This window comes from Stomoxys calcitrans, chromosome 3, assembly GCF_963082655.1.
Source record: "Stomoxys calcitrans chromosome 3, idStoCalc2.1, whole genome shotgun sequence".
Lineage (NCBI taxonomy): Eukaryota > Metazoa > Arthropoda > Insecta > Diptera > Muscidae > Stomoxys > Stomoxys calcitrans.
In genome coordinates, this window is record NC_081554.1 from 116,391,078 (window position 1) to 116,413,352 (window position 22,275).

Sequence of the window (22,275 nt, forward strand, 5' to 3'; positions counted from 1 at the left end):
AAATAGAACCTCATTTAAGGATATTAGAAAAAATCGCAGTTGTTTTATTAAGACTTTGACATATATATTTACCGCAAAATCAAAAAAAAAAAATAAATAAAAAAATTTAAAAAAATGTAATAAATGTAAAACGTCAATTTTACATCTCACCATAGAAGATTGCTCCGATTGGCAGACCCTCATAGCAGTATAATAAAACACAGGTACTATTACAATGATCACACATCATGATGTGCAGTCCCATGGCAGAAGGTTGTACGTACCGATTGACCCTTCATCGACAAAGGATGCCTCCTCAGTGTACACCACACTGCTACAACAACAACATCATATGTGATGTGTCTTGTAAAGACCTCATCACAAAATTTATGCCATGTGAATGTCCCTATACTTAAAATTATATCGATGATAAAAAAAATCGAATTTCTTGATACCTAGGCAGATTGGTGGAATATACGGGAAATATACATCAGGAGAAAATGGATTTCCGCAAAATTATTAAAAGTTTTACGTCTAGTGTTAACGTATTATAAATTATTTTGATAATTTTACCCCGCCGAAGGGATCATCAAAGGCTACAGTTTGAAAAATAACTTTAACGTGGTAATATAAATGTACAATGGCAAGGCTTGTGTCGTTGCGAAGAAATATTTATCGTGTTTCTTGTGTTAATTTTTTTTGGTTTTTTCTCTGTTTCTCCTTTCCGATTACCGATATTAATCGTTTTGTCTTTCCATACGCAAATTCGTCGATGGTTCCACCACTATTGACATTTTTGTTGAAAGGAAAAATTATATTTTTTTTCATTTGATTTGTCGTCTTTTTTAATAAAGAAAAAGAGAGGAACGCGAATAAAGTAAGAAAATTACAAATTCAAAAGTACGCAAGAACCATGTGAATATCTAAGGTGTCTGTTGCATATGCTTACAAAGAATAAATAAGAAATTGGATGCTCTTTTTTTATAACAAACCGAAGAAATAAAAAGAAACACAAAAGGAACGCATGTTAAGCGAGCCCGAAGTTTTGTCCGGTTTCATACGAATCACGTATGTCGTACCACCGAAAAAGACGAGAAAATGTCTGTCTGTTCAAAAAATAGTCTAACAGTGATTATTTCCTACTGATATTTTGGCTGCTTCAGGAAGGGGAGACTACCAAAATCCCGTATCTTGGAATAATAAAAAGGATTGATTATATACGGGCGAACAGGTAAATTGTTGTTGCTGCTACCACTTTAGTCAGGGTAAGAAATTCTCATAGGTTTTTTTCTATTCTATAATAGCGAGTCTGTTGGTGTGACGGTCGCTCGATTAAATGGGTGCATGTAGTGCACTTGCACATACAAACCCGAATGTGAATGTACGTAAAGAACTCAGATGAAATATAAACTGAAACAGAGACGTTGACGTTAAGAACAAATAGTATTTAAAAGAAAGCCAATGCAAGCTCACATCTGTGATATTAAGGGAACCACGAAAAATTCGTTCTCTTAGCAATTTGATATCAAAGAAGGAGGTTCAAGGGTTCTTTTAAAAACAAAAGAACGAGCATTAGTTTGGTACCTTCACCATAATCTTAATATCGGGGAACCCAGATACAAGGCTTAGTAACAAGATCTTCATATCCTACATCTGATTAAAGGATATCGTTAGGTTAGCATTAAAGGCTATGCCTTTTGGCTACGGTAAGTTGAGGGGGAAAATCACAAATAAATTAAATTTTTTTGCTTCCTCCTAAAATGGTCCCAGAAACTCGAATATAAAATCAGGACTTGGGACTGCGGGTCGCGAAGCGGACATTTCCACCCAAAGCGAAATGATCGGAATATGGGCAGTATGGTACTCAAATTAAAAAACGAGTGAAAAGCTGGACCCCTAAGTTTGAGGGAGGCCACCGTAGCGCAGAGGTTACGATGCCGACTGTGACGCTGAACCCCTGGGTTGAAATCCTGGCCAGTATATGAGAAAAATTTTAAGGGATAGTTACAATGCGGCTCTATTTCCGCATTCGCCTATGATCCTGGAGTCAAAGATCCTGGAGCCGCTGGCTCGAATATATTTTCCACCATACTCCAGTGAGTACCATTGCGAATACTCCGTCCAATTTCACTTGGATGGGGAGAAGACCTCCCAAAAAAAAACTTCATATTCGTTTTCCTGGGGTCATTTTTAGGTGGTTGGGAAAAATTTTATTTAGCAAAAGGAAATCGGTCCTTATGACTGTATGTCCATGTTAAATTGTAATCAAAATTGTATTGTAAGAACAGATTGCATTTTCCATGGTCCATTAAAAATTGTCATAGCCTTCTTTCTTGGGCTAGAGACGAAGCCTATTGAAATTGAAAGAAGTAGGCTCAGATTTAGATATAACTCCTATATATACCTACAAAACAAAAGCAAAGCTTTTAACATCTGAAATGAACTTTTTATTGTTAAAATTATACTTAACACCGATCAATGAAAATTACTAGAGGACATCTGCACCAATGGAAGTTTGCATCTCTTTGAAATTTTTCCCGCTTTACAGCTAAGTTGGCCTTTAGATATAAAAATAAGTGCAAATAGACTAAAAATGAGTGCAAAACAATTTTGTTTTATGCTTTTAGTATAGATGAAGAATATTAATTTTCATGGACTAGTTTATTCCCTCTCATTATGGCCATTATCTGAACAAGCTCAGGATCCTGTTTCTGCATCGCGTAAATCCAGCCATCTGTCCCGATGTCTTTCTGCATCAGCTTCGCTGTTACATCTTCTAGGTCTGCTTCTTCTTCCACAGGCGCTCTACTCAACACGTTGTCATGCGTCATGAGGCTTCCCGGACGATGGCAAGATTTAAAATCATTTTCGAGCGTTTAACAACCAACGCGACACACGTGGAATCATCGGTGTCATTGTTTTCATGCTAGAAATAGCAGAGCATTCGGTGTAAGCAGTATAAAGTTTTCCAAGTGGATACATTCTGAATCGAGCACAAGCTTCCACTACCGCAAAAAAATTCTATTCATATGCACGGTATTTTCTCTCCGAATCTCTGCACATTCGACTAAAATTGGCCATTGGTCGTCTCGACCCGTCATCCTCAACCTGGATGAGTATTCACCGAACTGGTTCGTCGGTTAACGCCCGAATCAGAGTTCTAAAAGCATTTTCACATTCGTCTGACCAATCGCATGAAAGATCCTTCTAAGTCCATCTGAGCAGTGGGGCAGCAATGCCCACGACGAACTTACGAAAATATCCAGTAAAGCCCAACAATCTTTATCAATCGCAATAGTTTTCAATCGGTCTGGTCGTATACCATCTTTGTCCACTTCATGTCCCAAGAAAATACGCTGTCCTTCATGAATAAACATTTCTATATCCGAAGAGTTCACCCCTCTCGTCGGATAATTTCCAAAAATGCTTCCCAGATCTTTCACAAAAGTTTCGGACGCAACAAAAACTTCTTTGACATAGCTAACAATTTTGCTTCTCATCGACTGGATTGTATACGGCACATTCTTAAGCCTGAAAGGCATTCTATTAAGTTCGAAATAACCACTGTGGGGATGAACTCAGTGTACCTATTCGACCGTTCATTTACTTCAATCTGGTAATACCCGGACATTAAATCAAGAGTTGTAAAATACTTTTTACCTTAAAGTGCCGACAGCACACCATCCCCAGTTGATATTAGCCATGGCTGTTTCTCAGTTAACTCATTTAAAGACCGGTAATCCTCACATTATCGGACCTCACAATTTGCCGGAACAAAGTTTCTGGACTGAACCATATTAACTACCAATTATTCTATGTTAACTCTGGTACTCGGCCGAGGACTTGCGTTACTTGTCATAAAAATTTGAATTGTATTATCCCCAGAGTTGTCAACGTTAGATGCAACAGTGCTGAGACAGGGAGACGGTGGAGCATACCTGGCATCACTTTATCTGCCTTTCGACTCTCCGACATCGCCACATTTTGGAGCTTCAACGGCTGGTGAGGAAAGCAAAAAAGACAGGAAACGAGGTACTAATAGATGCAATGCGAACATTCACCGCATTTTGTGCGGTAGTACTAATACTAATAAGCGGGACCAAGACCTGGCAGAGTTTTGAATAATAAAGACCTAATAACACTTAATATTGGTAAAACCTCTGTCTTTGTTAATAGGATTAGAGAAGAGGTATTAGATGTGACGATATGTTCGGAAAATCTTATCGATGAGGTTCAGGATTGGAGGGTCTCCATGGAACACTCTTTCTCTGACCATCGCTGCTTTGGGTTTAGAATAGCACGGCCAACGACGAATCCGATAGTAATCCGGAATAAGTTGAAAACCAAATGGACAAAATTCGGAATACTACTCAGAAAAAGACTTTGGCAAAATAATTTAGATTGTCCAAGCATAGAAGACATTGACGAAAATGTCTATAGGATTACGAATGTAGCGGTGGGGTCTTTCGAAGATAGTTGTCTTGTCTTGTATCTTCGGGAAAGGAAGTCAGCGCAAGAAAAACCCTGGATGACCGGGGATATTCGCAATATTGGGAACGAGGTCCGCAGACTTTTTAACAGAGCACGTCGTAAGAAAGCAAATGTTTAATGGAACGTGTATTACACACGGCTCAATGAATACCATAAGATTATCAGAGCGGCAAATCGTGCCTCCTGGAAGCTTTTCTGCGAATAGGTCGATAGCGTTATGGATACGAAGGGACTTACAGAGACACCGGAATCTTATAATAATGATGTTGATCGAAGGTTTATAATTACGGAATTTCTGGTGAAGGAATCCTTGAGGAGGAGGAGGACTTAACCATTTAAGTCACCCGGACCTGATGGAATATTTCCGGCGTTACTACCGAAGTAGACAGACTATCTGGCGGCCCACCTGGCCAATATTTTCACAGCGGCAATGTTGGAATTTTTACACAAGCCCGGCTAGGCAAGCTATGCGAAAATAAAGTCCTACAGACCTATACGCCTTACGTCCTTTCTACTCAAAACCATGGAACGTATTGTGGAGTAGTACATCCAGCATAAAATAGAAGAATCGTTCAATGCCAAAACGGCATGCATTGACATCGAGGGGATGTCAATGCATGCTGTCCATCAATTGTTTGGTGGACAGCCATGGAGAAAAAGTGCAACATAAGGACCATACAACAGGTTCAGAGAACATGTTGTCTTGTCAAAGGCGGAGCGATAAGGACCACGCCCCCTAGGACACTGGAGACTATTCTAGGACACTGAAGACTATTCTGGACCCGTTGACATAAAGATGTGAGGCAGCCACTACTGCTATGAGACTTAAGGCGATGGGCGAATGGATTGAGGATGGGAGCAGCTTATATCATCGCGGTATAATCGAGTCGACGGTAGGAAACCTGGAAGGAATTTAAGAGGTTTCTGATCGGTAACCTGAGATGAATCTTGAGCTCGAGTGTGAGGCACTGCTGCCAGCGGAACACTCTTAGATTGACGGAACCCTAGTATTGCCATTTGGAAGATCATGTTACACGGATGGATTAAAGCTAGAGGACAGCGTGGGCCTGGGGGTCGACATTGAGAACCCAGGGACTGAGATCTTTCCGACGGAGATCCGGGCGGTCATGGAATGCGTGAGGTAGTGTGGTGCTAACGCGAGAACGTCAAGTATGAACATGGCCATAAGGGCAATAACAACCAGGACGGTAAGGTCACGAACAGTCTTGCAGTGTAAGAAGGAGATTAACGCCTTCTCTGACGATGGCAAAATCCGCATCGTTGCGGGTTGCGGGGCCATAACGGTGTAAGGGGGAATGAAAGGGTAGGGTAGACGGGTTGGCGGTGAAGGCCAGAGGACAGTCGTCAATATACGACTACGACGCAGTCCGATTTAAGGGAGTGGGCGATGAATGCGCATGCAAACCTGTGGAACAGCGATACGCTCGGTAGGACGTCGAAAATCCTATGGGTGGATCCAGATCCAGTGAGAAGACGAGGCAATTATTGAAAGGAAGTTAGAAGGTCAGTATAGCTATTGGTATCATAACGGGACACATAGGGCCACGAGCTCACTTATGTAAAATCGGAGTGGCAAGTGATAGCATGTGTGGGACATGTGGAGAAGATGATGAGACGTTGGAGCATTTCCTTTGTCATTGCCCGGCTTGGTTGGGACACAATACCAAGCATGAACCAACTTAGGGGCGTGGCATGGAAAGCAATTAAGAATTTTGTAAGTAGCACGGATTTCATAATCAGCAAGCCAACTACTGGCTTAGCTGTTTGTCTATAGTGGCATGGGGCAGATTAATATCTGCACCCTCTTTTCAACCTAGCCGAACCCGCTAAAAATATATTTTATTATCGTCTAGAGCACCTCGGCGACCTATAGCCAACATGCCATCGTCTCACCTTTGTTTTATATCGTCAATTTATAACGCATGAAAAGTCGTCCAAAAATGCAACCAACAAAATCATTCCAGTTATTTAATATTGGCTGACCATTTACCCAATATTTTACGGCACCTAATAATTTACTTCAAATCGCGAATAACAGAATTCCGTCATGCCACGGGTTTGCGTCTTTCATTTCCTCAACCCTTACAACAAATTGAACCGATGTAATCGTATCACTGTTGGGGTCGAACGATGTCAAAACATCGATTATCTCGCGCATTGTAACAGGATTGTTTAAGGCAAACGACGATTGGCTATGATCATTATCCTTCTTTGCTTTACCGTGATAAGCAAAATTCCAAATAATGTTGGTGTTGAATCAAAACATTCCATCGGTATCCTGCGTGCGTTAGGCATATACATATTCATCGTTGTAGTTGTATGTATGGACCGATTTGCTCCATTCCTCTTGGCATATTCGAATGTGACGTCATCGACACATGCCTAGGTGATGTAGCAAATTTTTATTGTTGATCGAACATAAATTTCGCATCATCCACCATACTCGATTGTCTTTGTACACCCACACTGGTGGTTGCTTGCTTCTGTGCATTGGCGACAGCCTGTCGTCCACAATAAGGAATTTCTGTCGATATATATGTCGTTGTTGGCAAAAAAATAGTATTCGTCTTCGTAACAAGAGAATACGCAAGCGCCTCGACGTCAAAACATGCATGCTCGCCGTCCACTTTTCTGCTCCGTCATTTTGTACATTCAATTTCGCTGAAATCGGACCGTCGTTTATATTTTTGTATTTTTTATTAACAATTTTTTTATTTTAATTTTATTTTATTGGATTAAATAGCTGAGAAAACATGTAATATATTGCTTAAAAATATTTATTTTTTAATTTATATTTTCTAAAAGAAAGAAAAGTAAAGTTTGTAAAAAGTAAAGGGTGATTTTTTTGAGGTTAGGATTTTCATGCATTAGTATTTGACAGATCACGTGGGATTTCAGACATGGTGTCAAAGAGAAAGATGCTCAGTATGCTTTGACATTTCATCATGAATAGACTTACTAACGAGCAACGCTTGCAAATCATTGAATTTTATTACCAAAATCAGTGTTCGGTTCGAAATGTGTTCATTCACCGTAACGTTGCGTCCAACAGCATCTTTGAAAAAATACGGTCCAATGATTCCACCAGCGTACAAACCACACCAAACAGTGCATTTTTCGGGATGCATGGGCAGTTCTTGAACGGCTTCTGGTTGCTCTTCACTCCAAATGCGGCAATTTTGCTTATTTACGTAGCCATTCAACCAGAAATGAGCCTCATCGCTGAACAAAATTTGTCAAAAATTGAACACATTTCGAACCGAACACTGATTTTGGTAATAAAATTCAATGATTTGCAAGCGTTGCTCGTTAGTAAGTCTATTCATGATGAAATGTCAAAGCATACTGAGCATCTTTCTCTTTGACACCATGTCTGAAATCCCACGTGATCTGTCAAATACTAATGCATGAAAATCCTAACCTCAAAAAAATCACCCTGTATAATGAACAAAATAATTTATGTACACACCAGCATCCCCGTGGTATGCTTCGCCACCCCCGTTTTTGATACCCGCTTTTTAGTGTGCGGCTCTCGAAAACACCGGTAGTCACTCAGTTTATATGGTTATGAAGTTTTGTAATAACTGCGTAAAAAACTTCAGAAATCTGTCCCCATCCGTATAGAGAGTACAAAATAAAACCAAGAATAACAATACATGGGAAAAATCATTAGGTCGCCCAATATATTCTTTCAAAATATAAATGAATCCCAAATTTGTGCGCTTTAGCTCAATTCGTAAATACACAGGGATCTACCAGGCTGGGCAGTTAAACAGGCAATTGGGACATACATCTTGTACGTCGGCATCAATCCTTGCTCTGTAGGCGTTGAGGCAGCTGCATCTGCCGGAACGTAATTAAACCAGAACAACTCTGGTTTGTCGGAGGAGGTCAATTTCTTCAGGTGCAATGGGAGGCGGTCGTTCTCCATTCAACCGTTAGCTATTCACCGCATCTGCTACCGCGTCTGCATGAAGGTTGGCTTGACCTGCTTGATATTCCGCTTGGTCTAAAGGTTCTCTCTTGTACCTCTGAACTTCACGCTCTAGATCATGTAGATCTACCTTAAAGCTTCTGGGCTGTGGATAGCTATCCACAAGATGATGATTTGGATGGTCTCTGCGATAACAACCCAAAATGTATTGCTTGGGCAGCATGTAGTTATGTCTTCGCACTGGTAGTATCTTTGTCTCCTGATGGAGGTGGTCCACATGAGAACTGAGGAGACAGCCCGTCGAAGTTCGGAGGGCGGCATTCTGACAGATCTGAATATTATTCCACTGCGTGCCACAAAGCTGACGAGACCACACTGGCGCTGCGTAACTTACCACAGAACGGCCAAATGCTTTGTACGTGGTCAACAAGGTTTCTTTGTCTGCACCCCAAGTGCTGTCAGCAAGTGACTAGAGGACCTTGTTTCTACTTTTGACTTTATCGCAAATTGCTGTGGCATGTGGGGAGAAAGTGTAGGAGCACTTGGTGGTCGGAATCATTTCTTCATCGACCATCACAGTCAGCTCAGTATTCACCTCACTCGTATTTGTCTGAAGATTTGGTGCCAGATTTCTTGCAGCCAAATATATTTCGTAGTAGTACTTTCATGCCGAAATTTAGACCTCTAGCTATATTTGTTACCAAATAGTACCAATTATGGTACCAAAATGTACGAATTGTGAAAATATTATTTAGTATCCCACCATTTATTTCCTAGTTGTACATACATGCAAAATTGCAGATCTCTAGCTCCATCTGTATAGAAAGTACCAAATGGTTCAAAAATGTACGTGTTGTGAATAGGTTATTTAGTCACCTATCATGTTTTTTCTAGTTGATCGGACTTCTAGCTCTATCTGTAAAGAATTTTTAATAGGTGATTCAGTCACGAGATATATATTTGTTAGTTATACCTACAAGGCAAATATCAGAACTCTAGCTCCATCTATGAAGAAAGTATCAAATGGTACCAATTTTGGTACCAAAATGTGCGAGTGGTGAATAAATCATTTAGCCACCCACCATATATTTCTAAGTTGTACCTACATTCAGACCTCTAGCTTCATCTGATCAATTTTTAAAGATCATAGTCACCCATCAATGTTTTCCTAGTTGTACCTGCATGTCAAATTTTAGACCTCTAGCTCCATCTGTTAAGAAAGTAAAACATACGGTTGAACCTTGATTATCCGGTTCGCTCGGGACGGAGCTTAGCAAGGAAAATCGAAAACGCGGTTAATAGAGGCCTTTTCATTATTTCATTATTTATGTATTTTTATGTATGTACCTGGTGTACCCATGGTTTTGAAATTTCTGGACTAGTATTGTTTTCAAAAATTCCAATAGAACACTGTATGCCTCTATTGCTTCAGTTAATGCGGAGTTCCTGGGTTCTTCATCTGATTCTTCGAAATTTCCAATTGCTTGTATTCTTCGCTTTTGTTACCCGTATGTATTATGGCATAAAATTCTAAGCACGGGATGTGACATCTTCGTCGCATTCACTCTAATTTGAGAGGTCATTAATTGAACATCCAGGGGTTAGTACAATGTTTCAGCAGCATAATTCGCCTTTTCGTTATCTTGTGACAGCAGTTTGTGCCAAACATTACGTTTAACTTGTTGTGTTACATTGTCGCAAGATATACCAGCTGTTCACTAAGTTGTCTTGATATTCAGAGATTTGATGATTATGTCTGCTTTCTGAAGCTTAAAGTTTTTGGATGATTAATTTACGGTGTTTGAAGCTACGGATTGCTCCTTGATCCATAGGCTGAATAAAGCATGTGGAATTCGGTGGAAGAAATATTACTGTAACTTTTTCGGATATCAAAACATTTACATATGGTTGTACTCTCATCTAGAAGCAAAAACACTTTCGAGTTCCTTATCGAAGCCAATCATTTGTAGAATTTGTCTTACATATTTTAAAATTGTTTTCGCGTAAATAAAGTTTGTTTGCCTACATCATATTTTGCTGATTACAAACCAACCGATACGTTAATTTACTATGATCTGTAATCAGTTGTAATAGTTTCTGAATTGAAAGAACATCACTTTCTCTACTTTTCTCTTTGGTTGTTGTAGCTATTTTCGAACAAACACCTCGACCTGCCATTTTTCAATTACAGACTGACAGATAGAACTTTAACTTAAAATAAAAAGGGGAATACCAGAATTTTACATCAATCATGTGTTTGGTGCACGGTTAATAGAGGGATCATTATTGAAGCACGTGTAATAGAGGCAAACCACGGTTAATAGAGGTCTAAAACCAATAGCACAGCATGTCGGTTAACAGGGGTAAGCGGTTAATAGAGGCCCGGATGATCGATGTTCAAGGTAGTTAGAGGTAAACCACGGTTAATAGAGGTCAAAAACCATTAGCACAGCATGCCGGTAAGCGGTTAATAGAGGCCCGGATAATCGAGGTTCAGGGTAGTTAGTTCGAGGTAGTTACCCATCATATTTTCCATAGTTGCGAAATTTCAGACCTCTAGCTCCACCTATAAAGAAAGTACCAAATAATACCAATACTATATTTCCATTCCATTTTTTTCAGTCTCATCTTTTTGCACCAGATATCTTTTAAGTCAAATTTCAAAAATCTACCTCTATTCGGCCGCCCTGTACAAAGTTCACCCATTTCGACCTTTTTTGTACGATTTTCAAATTTTTGTTACCAAACCTTGTTTTTTCGAGACGCTCTTTAATTTGAGTCCAAAAAAGCGCGGCATGGTATAGCTGTGAGCACGAGAAGCTTATCTGTGAGCTACCGGACGCATCCACAGGTTGCGGATAGTGGAATGCTCCATACGGAGTAGCTGCAAAGGCAGTCGCGGGCAATCAGCGGTATCGAGCGGAGAGTCTCAGTGAGAGGCCGGGCGGCACCGGCTCTTTCACAAATACTGAGAGCCTATGATGTTCGATATGACAAGGCGGGTTTTTGGCGCCTTAAAAAAACCATTGGCCACCCTGTTGGCTATAACAATAACAACATAATTCTAGTTGTTGTTGTTGTTGTAGCAGTGTGTTGTACACTGAGGCGGCAGCCCTTGCCGATGGATAACTCCATCGGGTCAATCCGGTACGTACAACCGGCTGCCATGGGATTCTAGTCTTTTCCGTTCGCGATGCGCCAATATGTACTTTTCGACAGTTCTAAGTACCTAAACGTACGATATCACCATATCCAGCCTTATCCCATGCTTATGACCCAAGACCATCATTCGTGTAACATTTCATGATTCTAGCTTTAGCCGTTTGGGCTGAGCGTTGATCAGTCAGTCAGCAATCAGTCAGTCACGTAACTCTTATATATATAGACTAGCTTTCCGGTGGTCCGTTTCGTTCCCCAGTGTTTGATTCCCCTTTTTAGTGTAGGACTTCCGAAAACAAAGTTGGTCACTCAGTTTATAAGGTTATGCAGTTTTATAATAACTGCATATAAAATTTCAGAACTCTGTAATCAGCCGTACGGATATCACCAAATCCAGCCTTATCCCATGCCTATGACCCAAGACCAACATTCGTGCAAAAATTTATGATTCTAGTTTTAGCCGTTTGAACGGGGCGATGATCAGTCAGCAATCGGTCAGTCACGCAACTCTTTTATATATATAGAATATAGATGAAAGTGAATTACGATTCACATTAAATACCAATCTTGGCATTTTGCGCACAATACCACGAAATCGAAAGAATACTGCATTTGTTATCTTACGTTGTCAGCGTCGTTTTTCCAAGCAAATAAGAGACTATATAGGGATTATAGCATATTAAAATAAAATAATATTTATAAATACCTCGTCTTCCTTCTTCCATGTCCTCAAATGTGTGTCGTTTGGAATGTATCTATTTCATTTGTTCACATCCAAATTTTTTCTGCTTTACATTATTTCAGCATAACACCTTTTAAAATATATAGTTTTTACTCAGCAAGTATAAATTAATAAATTATTTTTTTTTTATTGAGAGATAAATAAAAACCACACTTTCTATTTTTCTTGACTTGAAACTTTCGCATTACATTCGAGTAAAAGGAGAACACAGCAGAACGCTGAAATATATACTCACAATTTGTATTATTAAATAACAATTTAATTCGTATAATTAAAAATATGCCCAATCACTTGCCATGATAAAATACAAAAATAAAAAATAATCGGATTTCAAATTCAAAAATAATTAAAGCAATTAACACCTTGTTTGAAAAGTTTTTTTGTAAGTCAATACCATGTTTAATCGGTCAAATTTAGGTCTATATTTTTTCTGTGTAGCATCGTCGACGTCGACGTCGTCGTCAAGCATGTTTGAAACAATGATGATAATTTTAATATTTTCGTACTTTTTTTGATACTTTTTGAACATCGATAGTACCACGGTACGTCCGCGTAACATTTGGTAATTTTTCGAGAATACATTCGAAGACTGAAGAAAGGAAAGAGTTTAAACTCTATCGGTCAATCCGGTGCGTAGAGTTTAAACTCTATCGGTCAATCCGGTGCGTACATCCGGCTGCCATGGGAGTTGGTATTCAACCTCTATGAACCATACTCAGCTTATTTATCGAAATCGAATGAATGAGCCCTTCGTGAACACAAAATGCACATTGAGTGATTGGTCTTTATGATGGCTATATCGAAATGTGAGCCTATATAAAAAGTACTTAGAACATCGGTGGGAGGAGCTAATTTAACTAATAAATAAATTGAAATCGTATGAAATATACGCCCCAAGAACTAAAATCTGTTCGGGGTACATGGCAGCTACGTCGAAATGAAGACTAATGCAACTCACTATTTCTAGTTCAAAATCAATCTATTGGATTCGCTCTATCGGTCTATATGGGAGCTATCACAAGCTTTAGTCCGAGTTCAGACTCGGCTATAACGGGAGGTCCCTTATCATTGAACTAAAAACTTGAGTCAGATTGCACTTATAGGCATAGACATTTGAACTGCATATGTATAGGTTATGAGATGAAGTTATGTTGTTGGTGTTGCAGCAGTTTGCTGTGTTCTATCTTTCGTCTGTTTGATTCTGTTACGTGTCCAGAGCCGGGAACTCAGCGACTAAGATGGGGTGAGCCCAGTGGGATCTGGTTCTGAATCGAGTGGGTCTGGTTCGGCAGTTAAACAGGTGACGTGTGTCGTTTGGCCCCAGCTCACAATCAGGACATACATCTTGCATGTCGGCATCAATCCTTGCTCTGTAGGAGTGTACAATAAATTAACAGTTGAACAAACTGGCGCATCTCTTTGGATCAGTCACGGCTACGCCGTCAAACAGGTCTTGTAATCCCGTCTACCGGGGTTCGAGAGTGACTTAAGAGTAGGCCACAGGATGCCTAAGTTACATTCCTCCAACTGTTCCAGCCACAAATTCCGCTTATGTTCGTTCAGCTCGCAGATTATGGGGTTAGTGGGATCCGTACAACGAATACCATCACGCTCGTTTGCGAGTTCCGCTATCTGCGCCGGGAAATTGGGACGCACTTGTATTCGACCGGCTGGTATAAAGCGAGCGGCTGATGCGTTAATGATGTTTCGGAATTTCCTCTCGGGAACTAGCACATCCGAGCGGGGTGGCAGGCCACTTAAGCGGCGATTGGTGTACTCTCTGAAGCCAGCCCAATTGACCTTCATCTGATTGATAAACGTCCGGCGCTCAGAGGTTATGTAGTCGGGTGGTCGGTCGATGGTGAGAATTATGGGGAGGTGGCCTGACCCCAAAGAGATGACGGCTTGCCAGGATCCGTCACTCAGGAGATCAGGGGATGTAATGGAAATATCTGGCGCGAGCTGCTACACCTCCTTGTTATCCTTGTGGGGGCATCCTCATCCTCCGTGCAAAACGTGGAGCCTTCAATCTGCTCTGCCAAAGCCATGCCACGCTGGGGAGAAATGTCTTGAAATGTGATGAGCCTTAAAGTCCCTTAGAACCAGACGATTATGGCCAAATAGTAACCCACTTTTGTCGGGTTTGTAAGCTTGGCCATTAATTGGGACACAGCTAACAACTTGCGATATGTACACGTTGTACACTCCATGTAGGGGTCACTAGCGGCAGGCGCAGGTGAGATGGGTCTATATAGCACGGAATTGTGTATCACGAAGGTCAATCCCTCACTTCCATTCCTTGAGTGATCTTTACGTAGCACATTGTATCTGTAACAACTGTGCAAGCTGCAGGTGTTGGCCAGCTTACTCTCCTGGATCTCTACGACCAATATGAACTTCCGACTAATGAAAACCACATTCTCGTCGCTCTGGCCACGGAGGCCATTGCAGTTGAGTTGCAAAAATGATACTTCCCGGCACTGACCTGGCAATATTGGGGCTGGGATGCCGCTGTTGCGTATATTGCCACACGGGAGAGGTCGGGGGGTCACATAGTCCGACGACGAGGACGCCGAAGACGCTTGTGACCCACTACTGTCTATGATCGCACAGCACCTTGCAACATATTCAATGTGACTTTTGTCCCGTAGTGATGTAAGGCCATAGCAAGATCGGAAATGCACCCACTCCATGCACTGGTTACACCTCACCGACACCGACCGATGATGGAGACGGTTATGGCAAACCGAACAGAACTAGGGTCCGGGGTTCTTTTCAATCCCGACACCGACCAGAAGCGTGCGGAGAAGGCACTCCGGGATGTGTCTCTCCCATGACGAAAAAAGGACGAACACGTACACTGAGGCGGCAGCCCTTTCCGATGAAGGAATTCATCGGGTCAACCCGGCACGTACAACCGGCTGCCATGGGATTGATGAGGGTAGAGAATTCCATAAACGGATTGCGTTTGCAAAACATTGCCATTTTAAAATTCAGCAAACGATACCGAGCCCCCACCATTAATATCCTGCAAGTTGTTCACCCAAATTGCATCTTTTGATACAGGTAGTCGTGAATAATTTTATGCCAAATTAAATATTTTTAATTTTAAGAAAATGGCCAAATTTCATATTGCATATGCTTTCTTGATAAAGAGAACAACTCTCGTATCGATTCTGTCCATGAACATATCTTACAATAGCATTGTGAGCTGTTTCCAGTCCTTTAATGCTCTTAGAGTCACATTTACTAAACAGTTCACTTTCATAGCGGAGGACAGGCAGTAAATACGATTTAGCCAGAAGGAGACGTATGTGCTTTGGCCTAAACGATTGTGTTTGGTACAGAGTCCTTAGCATACCAAATATTTTTCCAGTAGTAATTATATGATCGGACCATGCAAGAGACTTATTGAAAATCATCCCAAGATTTTTATTGATATATTGGGTTGCCCAAAAAGTAATTGCGGATTTTTTAAAAGAAAGTAAATGCATTTTTTATAAAACTTAGAATGAACTTTAATCAAATATACTTTTTTTAGACTTTTTTCTAAAGCAAGCTAAAAGTAACAGCTGATAACTGATAGAAGAAAGAATGCAATTACAGAGTCACAAGCTGTGAAAAAATTTGTCAACGCCGACTATATTAAAAATCCGCAATTACTTTTTGGGCAACCCAATACACTTTTGTTGATATTTAAAAATTGACTTGTATGGTAAGTTAAGTAATTTTTTAACGTGTACTTAACACAGATTACTAGAGGCCTTCTCCGCCAATGGGAGATTGCAAATTTATAAAATGTTTCCCACTTTGTAGCTAAATTGCCCTTTAAATATGAAAATAAGTACAAATTGTCAAAAAATAAGTGTGCCAAACAAAAGCATCGCTTTATAGTTTTCGTATAGATGAAGCAAAATTTAAGAATTACAATTTTTCGAAAATTTTGTTCTACGGATTGTTGAGCAAGGAATGTACACAAATTGAAGCAGTTTCTTTTTACTTTTCTTTCATTCATTCATTAATTTTTTTATTAATCAAACATCACCCATCATAGATTTAAAAATTTTCAAGTTTTCATAGCCAAAATCAATCAAAATTAATATTAAAATCACTAAAATAATAACTTACAAACTTATTGAATGTAAAAAAAAATGCTTTTTTTTTTTAATTAGTAGCATAGTCTAACAATTATCCGTTCAAACACCAAGAAAAGGCAGCAAATGTGAGATGTCATGAGTGATGAAAATGAATTCAATTGAGTTGCTGTTGGATTAGCTTAGACTTAAAAGTTTGTTGACATACTGAGATGTTTTTAAGACTAGTAGGAAGAGTATTCCATAGCCTAGACAAGCGTATTACAAATGATCTTTCAAATACAAGATGATTGAAACTTGCAATACGAATTTGTGAATTCCGGGTTAAATGCAAGAATTGAAAGTAAGGAAGAAGGTATCTGGGTTCACGGTACTGAAGTATATTGAAGAAAAAGCAGAGGCATCTAATATTGAGAAAGTGCTCAAAAGAACATCCAAGTAATTGTGTCGCAAAGTATTCGTAGTCTCGTATGCAACGATGACCATAAACAAACCGTAGTATGTTATGGAAACACTTTTGCAGCCTAAGCAGATGATTAGTCCTATCGGAACCGGAATATACCTCAACACCATACAATATGTGAGGCATCAGCAACGAATGGGCCAGCATATATTTTATTTGTGTGGGTAAAATAACATTCAAATTGTAGAGCTTTTTATGTATAAAGTTTAGTTTGGAGCAGATATGTGCAATGTGCAAGGAAAATACAATATCAGAATCAATTATAAAACACCAAGAAATTGAGGCAGCTGCATCTGCCGGAACGTAATTGAGCTAGAACCACCTTGGTTTGCCGGGGGAGGTCGATTTCTTCAGGTGTAATGGGTGGCGGTCGTTCTCCAAGAACAACATTCACCCGGTAGCCGTTTACCGCATCTGCTACCGTGTCTGCATGGTCAGTGTCAGTGTACGCGACTATCAGTCGATGTTACAACATTGTTTTGAGCAATAATATTTTGAGGAGATGAGCTATTGAATACCACGCTTTTTGTATAACCATTGTTAATTGTTAAGTAAATGGACCGAGCCCATAGAAAAACTCGTCCAATATCTTCATCAAGGTTCGAGATGCAACTTTCTAACGTACCAAAGTCAGTTGTACTTAACAACTGAATATAATCGGAATATATTGCTAGGTCTACATGTTGTACACAAGAACGAACCTCATTAATATAGAGCATACAGAAAAGTGACCAGTATAAATAGAATTAACATTAGAAACAAGATCATGGCAGACTACACACTGCGACTGACAATTGAAATTGTTAAAGAGTTTTAAAAAAAGAATGTCATGGTCAACAGTATCGAAAGGTTTGCTGAGGTCAAGTGCGGCAAGAATACAGGGATTGCCTTTATCAAGAGCACGTCTGATCTCATCAGTAAGTTTGACCATAGGAAATGTGGTACTGTGGTGTTTTCTAAAACCAGATTGACAAGGGTCAATCAATGAAAAACGATTAAGATGATCCACAAGTTAATCCCTTATTATTATTATTTCAAATGCCTTCGATAATGCTGGAAGAATGGAGATTGGACGATAATCGGAACAACTTTGACCGGTAGTGTCTTTTCTAAGTAGGGGAGTAACTCTAACTACTTTCCATGCAATAGGAAAGACATTCGCCATTATTAGGAAAGTATAAAAAAATGTAGTATATGCTGCTGAATATAAGGTAAGATTAACTTAATAAATCGAATAGGTATACTATCGGTTTCTAAAGCATTCGACTTACTTCTAAATATTGCACATTGTAATTCATCAGGATATATATATATATATTTCTAAAGTTAAGGGTGTTGTTGCGGCTGTCAGAGTACGAATTATTAATTTGATTAAAAACGCAGTTAGAAGTAGAAGAAGTAAAGAAATTATTCAACAAACTAGGATCTATATCACAGTTGCTATCATATATAACCAAATCAAGACTGCCGGTAGAGCGTATTTTAGAACACAATTCTCTCGAATCTGTGGAAGCAGCAAAAAAGCAGCAAAACACTTTTGGCAAGGGGTCATGCCCCGCAATAAAAAGGGTTGAATTTCGTCAAATTTAATTTAATCTTTGAGACCACAAATTTAAAATGTATCCTATTTGTGGGCGTAGTTATAGGGAAATGTGTGAGTTTTAGGCAAAAGTAAGGCAAACACAAATTATTAAGTCCGCACATTCAAGTGGGCGTCACAGATGATAAAGCAATGTATCGAAGAAGAAGTAATTGTACTTTCACAAAATCTCCAATTGCATTATAAAAATAGGTTGAAACGCAACCGTTGTCGTTGTTATACGCCAGACAACAAATTATCACGAGAAAAACCAAAAGTTTGAATTTTCGTAAGATCGATGTATATTGACATTTTTTAAAATTTTATTTTTTGTTTCTCTTTTTCTCTCTTAAGAAAAATTAAAGAGAAATTAAGATATTTATTAATAATAAAACGAAATTATTTTTTATATTATTTAGTGAAATTTAAATACCATGTTCATGGTGAGTCGGTTTTGACAGAAGTGTCCTTATCCCAGCTGCTGTAAGATTATTTTAAAGCAAGGAAATTCCGGTATAAAGGTTTTTCTTTCAGTTTTAATGCAAATTTTGCCAATTTGAAAAAATTATGGATAACTTTTTCAAGAGAAATATTTTAAATGATGCAAACACTTGCAGATGCTGAATGTTGCAGGTCCTTATTATCGACATTTTTATTTATTTTTGTTTGTATTTATTTATTTGTAATTAATCAATCAAACTCTCACTTGGTGGAATTTTTAGATAAAAATTACTAGAAACATACTTGAAAGACCAAGGCAAGTTATTACAAGTTCGCCACTACAAACCTTATTTCTGAATGCAAACCCCTTTTTTTTAGCTTTTTGATGAGAACAGTAAAGGATTCAAAGATCTCTTACATAAATACTTGTATGAAGCACTAAAACCAAACGGAAAAGATTTGTTTGTGTCAGTAATTGTACGCTAAATACAATCTAAGCCTTGTAGATGTTTAACCATGATCAAAAATGGTGCAACTGATATGAACCATCATTTAGTTGCTTTTGTTTTGCACAAGTGAAAATGCACCTTTGTTGAACAAACCCGCATTTATATAAAAATAGGGGTCTTAAGCCTCCATTTTTTATATGACTTGTAAAGTCATATAAACATTTTCATCAATATGAAAAAGCATTGCTTTTGTTTTACACGACACTGTATATAGCTACACCACCTCCAAGGTTTGTGAGGTTATGCCATGTTAAACTTCTCTCCAAAGAAGTGTCGCACTGCGGCACGCCGTTCGGACTCGGCTATAAAAAGGAGGCCCCTTATCATTGAGCTTAAACTTGAATCGGACTGCACTCATTGATATGTGAGAAATTTGCCCCTGTTCCTTAGTGGAATGTTCATGGGCAAAATTTGCATTTTTACATCTATTGCCAACGGTATTTGTAAAGCTCTAGTGACTGGAACAATTTCTCATGGAATAACGTGTATGGATGGACATGCAGGTCTAATATTTCGAAGATGGATGTGGCCATTAACAAATGTTTTAGGACGGCCACTGAACTCTTACGTTCTACTCCAATTAATTTTCTTAGAGTCGGGGGCAGACATCAGGGATTTACTAAACTCTTTGAGTGAAGGCGTATTAATTTTGCCTCCAAAGCCATAACCCTTTCAAATTTTTGGGTCTATATTGATAACAGGCAACGAACTTCCAAATCGGTTATTAGGAGTATACTTCGCATTCTAACTGGTTTTCAAATAGAAATACCTAAAATGCGTTGTGCACAATTTGATTTCGATAGCAGTTATTGGCTGAACTTGCGGCTATTGTCTCCGCTATAACATATGCTTCGCAAAGGGCGGGAAGAACTTTGATATGCACAGACAGTGTTAGTGTGACAAGGGCGGTACGGTCCAATAAGGTGAGGATCTTTGATATTCCATTCATCTCGGGCTGATATCGTTATAAAGTGGTTACTAGCCCATACAGGGATACCAGGAAACGAAACCGTCGATGGGGTTGGTAAGGGCGCCATAAACTTACCTTACCTTACTTCCATATGGCCATGACATCATTCGTTACTATTCCTAAGGACTTTTAATCCCTTTCTTCGAAAGACCAGATTATGTCGATTTTGTTAATAGGGCAGAATATATGTTTCTTGTTCGTCGCACGATTCTTTATTACAAACTGCATTTTAGTATATATACAAAAAATTAAAAAAAAATTAAAAAAAAATTAAAAAAAAAAAACAAATGTATGTAAATTGGAAAGGACCCCCTGATGTTGTAACAAATTAAATACGATTTAAAAAATGTTTTTCCTTATTATTCTTCTTTTAGATTTAAGAGGAACAGCCATAAAACGGGTCATAAAAACGCCAGGAGCTCATTCTTCTATAGCGTCCAAAAGCGCGCTTTTAACGAGGCCGGTTTCAATACCGGCATCGATTTCACTAAGTTCAACCAGAAGATGGCCAATACTCTTTCCGTCATGACAAACGTATTGAGAAATGTGGTCAGCAAACAGCGCATTCGCTATAAGGAGAAAGGTTTCAATCTGGACTTGGCCTGTATGTTATGCGAACAACCGATTTCGTTTTTGAATTTTTTGCAAATAATTTATTTTCTCTTGATAGATGTATGTGATAACATTATTGCGATGGGATATCCTGCCGAGAAATATGAAAGCATGTATCGAAATCGCTTAGAAGATGTATATAAATTTCTAGAAGAAAATCACCGGGAACATTATAAGATATACAATCTCTGTTTGGAGCGCAGCTATGATATTAACAAATTTCATGGGGTAAGTAAAATGTGCAGTAAAATGTGAAAAGAAACAAAAATTACGCCCCAATTTATGTTTATTATGAAAAATAAGTTGAGAACACAAATATGTTTTCGACAAACCGAACGATTCTTGTGGTATTCACAAGTAATCAAGGATGACTGAATTTTGGACAACTGATTACCTAACATAGCCTACCAAATGCTGTATGTAAATGCTGATGGTCAGGCTGCATGTATACATAGATGACCCCCAAGTCGAGGATTCCCGAGTCTTTGGTGTGTTTTAGTTCCTAGTAATAGATGATCTGTATCGTATTCTTCGATTATGGATAGCAACTAATGTGCAGTTTAGTTGTCGTCTGAGAACCAAAATAAATATTTGAATAAGTCAAGCAAGGGGAAAAATCTTAACAGAATATTATGTTCAAAGGTATTTTTTTAGGAATGAAAAATTTGTTGTTCATGAATGCATAGCAAAGTTATAAAAAAAGGACCGGGCTGCTAAAATACAGTTTGTAACATGAACAAGTACAGTATAAAAGTGTACACTTATAAAACACATCCAACTTTTCCCTTGTTTTATAAGTTAACGCAAATTCAAATTTTCGCATAATAAATGCAGCCTATCTTTTACAGAAATTGGTCATAATATCAGCAAGTTGACTATCTGGTGTTATCAATATAAAGGAAATGACCTTTGAACCAATAATTTCCTTATAAAACCGAAGTTGCCCCCGGGGATAAATATGAGCACCACGCAGGCAGAAACTTTGAGGCCCGACTAATGTGGTGTTCATCGTTATCACGGGATGCTTATTTGAGCGCTACCGGGTGCGTCCACAGGTTGCGGATAGTGGAAAGCTTCATTTTTGTGCGGAGTAGCTGAAAATTCGGCCGCGGTCAGTCAGCGACTTCGAAAGGAGGACCTCAGTGAGGGGTTAGGTGGCACTAACTCTTACTTAAATACTGAGTGTCAATGGCACTCGAGATGACAAGGCGAGTTATTGACGCCTTAAATAACCAATGGCCAACATAGACAGGGCAAGGAGGAGAGCCATTCGCCGTATTC

At 39.1% G+C, this 22,275-nt stretch overlaps 1 protein-coding gene across 5 annotated transcripts in view; it reads left to right on the forward strand.

The window, feature by feature from the left end:
* Positions 1-429: 429 nt before the first annotated feature.
* Positions 430-22,275, forward strand: part of LOC106083285 (serine-rich adhesin for platelets) — a 41,298-nt gene continuing 19,452 nt past the window's right edge. The window contains exons 1-5 of one of the 5 annotated variants that reach the window (XM_059365262.1): positions 430-603; positions 834-1,210; positions 1,284-1,360; positions 20,757-20,986; positions 21,053-21,222. In XM_059365262.1, coding sequence (XP_059221245.1) covers positions 20,887-20,986; positions 21,053-21,222 — 270 coding nt within the window. In that variant the 5' untranslated portion in view covers positions 430-603; positions 834-1,210; positions 1,284-1,360; positions 20,757-20,886. Of the gene's footprint in view, positions 604-833; positions 1,211-1,283; positions 1,361-20,756; positions 20,987-21,052; positions 21,223-22,275 lie in introns of those variants that run through there. The other 4 variants (XM_059365263.1, XM_013246207.2, XM_013246208.2 and 1 more) reach the window with 4 other exon arrangements.